The sequence below is a fragment of the Humulus lupulus genome, chromosome 3 (genome assembly GCF_963169125.1).
Source record: "Humulus lupulus chromosome 3, drHumLupu1.1, whole genome shotgun sequence".
Classification (NCBI taxonomy): Eukaryota; Viridiplantae; Streptophyta; class Magnoliopsida; order Rosales; family Cannabaceae; genus Humulus; species Humulus lupulus.
In genome coordinates, this window is record NC_084795.1 from 164,540,118 (window position 1) to 164,547,030 (window position 6,913).

Sequence of the window (6,913 nt, forward strand, 5' to 3'; positions counted from 1 at the left end):
ACGATCCGGGCCTACATGCATACTAGTAAACATAGCCATGCATCTCAGTTAAACAAATAGCCAAATAACATGCTTTAAATCATAACCGTGCATTTAACTCATAAGATCACACAAAAATCCCAACACGCCATCCTGGCACACTAATCAAGGCCCTTAAGCCTTATTAGTGAATTCGGGTCGTTACACTCCCTGATACGGGGACAACATTAGTTACATTCTTTTTTTATCTTAGTCCACAATCATTAATCATAAAAATATTGGCACATAGATTATAAAGATTTCATTGTTAAAAATTTAATTAATAATTAATAAATAATTACTAATTGACAACAACCAATTAATAATTAATATTTATTAATTATTTACTAAACTTTTTTAAAGTTAAATGATCATAAATTAGTTAAGGTTATGCAACTTACATTTTTTGTCGCCGTTGCATCACTAATCCACTTATCCTTCTTCTTGTGCAGGTGCTCGAATGTGTCGATCATGCTCGGGAGCTGGCCAGTAGATGGGTCCATCTAAAAAAGCAAATTATTTAAACATTGTGACATTTATAATATTTTCGTAAATGTAAGGATATAAGTTATTATAATTTACGTGATCATAAACATGGGCAACGATGGATTTGGAACCGTGTCCTCCTGGTATGGTCATTTTAGCTCGAGCTTCTTTATTTTTCTTCGATATACGCTTCAAAAAGAAAACAGTACTCATTAATCTAAATTGTAATTTTATAATTAAAAATTAATGTAAAATGTACGGCATACCTGGTGAGAATCAGAAGCCCAAAAATCACACAGAACTGCCCAATCAGAAGAAGTGATCGACACAAAAGGTTTTGACTTCGCTCTCTCATTGTCCACCTCTCCTCCAACATCTACCCAGTGTTTCTTCATCGTGTGGCGCCAATCAGTCAGATGTTTTTGCATTTGTCTTACCATGGCATCGTTGATTACTGGATTGTCTTCTGGATAAATGAATTTTTCCTAAAATCATAATTAAAATTGGAATTTGTTAAAATATTATGAAGATAGACAAAATATTTAATAATGAGTTATTAAAGGTTTAAAGAATGCTTACAGATAGTCTCTTTCGAATAACTTCGATATCAGCTGGTTTTACTTGTTCCCAAGCTAGTGTAGTTGGGGGTACGGTGCTACGCAAATAACGAGCCATGGAATTGTTGAACCACTTGCCGTACTTTTGAATAGCTTTTCCAGTTTCTTTATCAAACTCTACTTTCAAATGAGTAACTTTTTTGATGGCCAGCTCCTTCTCGATATTGGCACCGTAATAAGCTCCCCTGCCTCTCTTGGAGCCACCACCTGTGTCATTACTTGTTTCGGCCATTCTACATTAAAATATTCATTAATTAACTAATTCAAATTATGTATGTCTGTTGTTTTTTGTTATAAAATTAACATTTATTCATTATGGTATTTCCAAACCTACCCTATTCCGACCTAGTGGATCCCTTGGAGATAGTAAGGAGTCATGTACTTCTCCTCAGTTTTTTAAAATGTTTCTCAAACATTTTAAAAAAATGAGGAGCAGTACATGAATACATTGTCTATCCCCAAGGCATCCACTAGGTGCATCACTATTATTTTTTGTTATTGAATTAACATTTTATTACTTATTGTCTTTCCCAACCTACCCTATTCCGACCTAGTAGATCCCTTGGAGATAGTAAGCAGACATGTGCGACTACACACTTTTTCAAAATATTTCATCAAACATTTTGAAAAAATGAGTAGCAGTACATGAATACATTGTCTATCCCCAAGGCATCCACTAGGTGCATCACTATTATTTTTTGTTATTGAATTAACATTTTATTACTTATTGTCCTTCCCAACCTACCCTATTCCGACCTAGTAGATCCCTTGGAGATAGTAAGCAGACATGTGCGACTACCCATTTTTTCAATATATTTCATCAAATATATTGAAAAAATGAGTACCAGTACATGAATACATTGACTATCCCCAAGGCATCCACTAGGTGCATCACTATTGTTTTTTGTTATTGAATTAACATTTTATTACTCATTGTCTTTCCCAACCTACCCTATTCCGACCTAATAGATCCCTTGGAGATAGTAAGCAGACATGTGCGACTACCCATTTTTTCAACATATTTCATCAAATATATTGAAAAAATGAGTACCAGTACATGAATACATTGACTATCCCCAAGGCATCCACTAGGTGCATCACTATTGTTTTTTGTTATTGAATTAACATTTTATTACTCATTGTCTTTCCCAACCTACCCTATTCCGACCTAATAGATCCCTTGGAGATAGTAAGCAGACATGTGCGACTACCCATTTTTTCAACATATTTCATCAAATATATTGAAAAAATGAGTACCAGTACATGAATACATTGACTATCCCCAAAGCATCCAATAGGTGCGTGTGTACCTATATCTGATACTATCATTAATTAATGATAATAAATAAAGTTTTCATTGAATTAAATAAAAAGTTACATACACTTGTTTAAATTACATATCACTGTCCTCATCATCACTAACTACAACATCATTACGAACATCACTATCACTATCACTATCAACTAGAGCATTATCGTCATCCTCATCGTCTTCATACTCGGCCAACGTGTCGTCTTCAAATTGAACGTCATCATCGACAACAAATTCATCTGAACCTTCGCCAACCAAATCATCAACGTTGTGCACTTCAGTGGCATTGACATCAACCCGATCATACTGAAGATTATCAAAAATTGGAAGTTCTACCCACAACTGAAATGAAGAAGAATTAACTTCTTACAATATTGGTATATCATTTGTGGTCTCAGTATCATCAACATCGGAATTTGTGAAATCCCATACATTCCTTGGAATGTATTCATTAACGAGCCTCCAATCATCCCCATTTTTCACATCTCGAAGATAATACACCAACTTCGCTTGAGATGCGAGAACGAAAGGATCATCTTTATAACATTCTTCTTTCACATATACGCTCGTAAAATTGGATTCCACTTTAATTCTACTTGTATTGAACCATCTACACTTGAATAGGACAACACTGTAACCCATCAAGTAGGACAATTCAATTACTTCTTCCAAAACTCCATAGTAGTTCACTCCTTCCTCACTTGGCACCATTACACCGCAATTTTGTGTTTTAAGCTTCATATCACGACCACGAGTCACAAATTTCACACCATTCACTATCATCCCTGGATATGAATACACGGTGCCGCTTGATTTGTTTGCGAGAGCATACAATTCATTATTCACTTCAGTAGGTGTTGACTCATGCAAACCGTTCACCTATCAACATTAACATTGAAAGTTAGTTTTGGATTGACTAAGTGGGGTTTCAGAAAAGAATTGATTAATATACATACTCTTTCTTTGAACCACTGAGGAAAATCAGTTTCTTGTTGAACTTCAAGATTCGAGCCCCCCCGTCTTCTTAATTCATCCATATGCTCACTACAAATGAACAAAAAAACTATGATTTTGGCATTTACTCAGTATATAAACCAAACATCATTATTGAAAAAATACTAGAAAACACACCTAAGGTACTCCTTAATTTCGGCACAATTGTTCAAGATATACCACTCAGCCTTTTGCTTTAACTGCAGATTGAGGAGCATACTTGATTTCTTACCAAATGGACGACCAACAGCCTTATAAATAGAATATTCCCGATTTGGTTGGGATTCAATGCGATCGTCATTCCTCTCAGGTCGATTGAATCGAGTCTCAACCCCCCGCAGGTACATTGAGCAAAAGGTTAAAGCCTCGTTCACCACGTAAGCTTCTGCGATTGAACCTTCGGGACGTGTACGATTTCTTACATACTGTTTATAAACTCCCATCGAACGTTCAATGGGATACATCCACCTAAAGTGCACGGGACCGCCAAGAATTGCCTCTTTCGGAAGGTGCAAAACCAAATGCACCATAATGTCGAAAAATGCTGGAGGAAATATCATTTCCAACTTGCATAAAATGGTGATCATGTATGTCTCCATCTTCTCAAGGTCTTTCACATTCAAAGTCCGTGCACAAAGTTTTTGAAAAAACCGCACAACTCAATAATTGGCTTCCGAACTTCCGGAACCAAAAACGACCTAATTGCGGCGGGCAACAACTGCTGAAACAACACGTGGCAATCGTGTGATTTCAACCCAGTTATCTTGCCATCATTGACATTGACATTCTTCGAAAGGTTTGCAGCAAAACCGTCCGGGAATTCAACTGACTTCACAAATTCACAGAAAACTCGACGCTCCGGGACACTGAGGGTGTAACTGGCGTGCGGTTTCTTCCACTTGTTTCCCTCTTTGCGGAGGTGGAGTTTTTCCCTAATTTTCGTGTCTGCGAGATCAAGTCTTGCCTTGTCAGTGTCTTTAGATTTTCCCTCTAAGTTCAACAAAGTTCCCAAGACACTGTCGCAAACATTCTTCTCAATGTGCATTACGTCCAAATTATGCCTCAACAATAACTCCTTCCAATAATCAAGCTCGAAAAATATGCTCTTCTTCGACCAATTAAGTTCAATCGGAGCCCTTTTGCGTTTCACACCACCAAATTCTTTGTGTTTCCCAGGATGTCTAATCAGCAAATTCTCTAATTGCTTCAACACATCATCACCGAAGTAATGTTTCGGTGGTGGCCTGAGTTCCTTGTTACCGTCGAATAGTGCTCGTTTGCTCCTCCATTCATGATCCATATCAAGAAATCTCCTATGGCCAATGTATGCAATTTTACTTCTAATCCCTACAGAGGGAGTTTCTTCATTGCATGTGGGACATGCCTTGTACCATTTTTTGCTCCACCCAGACATCATAGCATAAGCTGGGTAGTCGTTAATGGTCCACAAGATTGCTGCACGCATATTGAACAAGGTACTATTGTATGCATCTCTTGTCTCGACACCATTCATCCATAACTCCTTCAACTCGTCAACCAAAGGTCTCATATAGACATCGATATCTTTTCCAGGTGAAGAAGGACCTGGAATAAGAATATACAACATTAATGACTGTGGTTTCATGCACTTCCACGGCGGCAAGTTGTATGGGACAAGTATCACAGGCCACATGCTGTAAGAGTTGCTCATGTTCCCAAAAGGATTGAAACCATCTGTAGCCAACCCAAGCCTAACATTTCGAGGTTCGGCTGCGAAAGATGGGTACAACTCATCAAGGTGCTTCCACGCCTTACTGTCAGCGGGGTGCCTCATCACACCATCTTCCCTTGGCCTTTTAGAATAGTGCCATCTCATATCCTCTGCAATATATCTGGAACTGTACAGCCTTTTCAATCTCGACATCAACGGAAAGTACCGCATGACCTTATGGGCCACTTTCTTCCCGTTCCCACGATTATCTTGCCAGCGACACTCACCACAAATCGAATAGAATTCCAAATTCGCATTCTCCTTCCAAAACAGTGCACAGTCATGCTTGCAAGCATCGATGGACTCATATCCCAATCCAATACTCCGTAACTTTGCCTTCGCCTCATAGTTAGACTTAGGTAAAATTGTTCCGTTAGGCATAGCGTCGACTAACAATTCCAGCAAACCATCAAAGTAATGATTGCTGCACTTGTTAATTACTTTGAGATGCATCAGCTTCACCAAGAAGTTCAATGCGGAATACTTTCGGCAACCCGGGTACAGTTCACTTGACATCTCCTTAAATAAATTGTCATACTTGTCGCGATGTTGAGGATCATCTTGGGGAGGATCATTATAGTTTCCAGCGGGAACGTCATCTTCAGCGTAAACATCCTCCAGGATATCCGCTATCTCATCTCTATCATGATCTCGTACCACAGCTGGTGGCGACGGCAGCGCCTCTCCATGGTAATGCCACACTTTGTAGGACTGTACGATGCCATTGTTGAATAAATGCATCGAAATTGCATTTATAGGCTGGAACTTAACATTCCCACATTTCTTGCACGGACAGCGAACCAAACCCCGATCGTTCAACTGATTTTTGGCGATATCGAAGAACTCCTTAACACCATTTCTATACTCCAGAGACCAACGATTCCTCGCACTCATCCAGCTCCTGTCGCTCGCCATCTTTAAGCGAAATAATTAAGAAAATATTAATAATTGTCTTAAAATGAGGGAAATGATAGTCAAAGTATTTCATGACTGTTTGTCTCCCTAATTATCACTAACTGATAATAATATCCTATCCCTGGCAAAAATAATTATTTATAGAGATATTTGCGGCTAAATTACTCAAACTTACAACTTACTAACACTTACATGACACGTGACACCACATGATTGGTACACATTATTATTATTATTTTAAATAATTTTTCATAAAAAAAAATCATTTTATTTTTTTATTTTTTTTAAAAAATCCAATTTATTGTTTTCCAATTTAAAGGTAACAAAAAATAATTTTTTTTTCATTTTTTACAAAAAAAAAAACAAAAAAAAATCAAATTTGCTGCTTTTAATCAATTATTTAGGATTAAGTAAAAAAAATATTTAATCTTAAATTATTGCTTAGATTTTAAACAAAATTACTTAATCTTTAATTGCAAACAAGTAGACAAAATGATAAATAGGAAGATTTTAATAATAATAATAATAATAATAATAATAATAATAATAATAATAAATTAAAAAATTTGATGATATTAACAATATAAAATTAAATTTAAAAAAACATGTATTTTTCATACTTAATCTTAAGTTGAATTTTTGAATTTAAATTAAAAAAACAAAAATTTTGAATTTTTTTTTAAAAAATGTAAATTTTACTTTTTTGTTAAATTAAAAATTATTTTAAGAATAATAACAATGTAGATCAATCATGTACTGTCACGTGTCCGTTGACTAGTCTACTTTAACATTTACTTATTTATTACTTTTAATTTAAAATTA

General features: G+C 36.1%; 1 protein-coding gene across 1 annotated transcript; it reads right to left on the reverse strand.

The window, feature by feature from the left end:
• Positions 1 to 474: 474 nt before the first annotated feature.
• LOC133821435 (uncharacterized) lies at positions 475 to 1,660 on the reverse strand. Its single transcript, XM_062253737.1, has 2 exons — positions 1,084 to 1,660; positions 475 to 989 (listed from the first exon to the last, which is right to left on the reverse strand). The coding sequence occupies exons 1-2, from the start codon at positions 1,351 to 1,353 to the stop codon at positions 741 to 743; spliced, it is 519 nt and encodes a 172-aa protein (XP_062109721.1). The 5' UTR covers positions 1,354 to 1,660; the 3' UTR covers positions 475 to 740.
• Between the last annotated feature and the right edge of the window lie 5,253 nt (positions 1,661 to 6,913).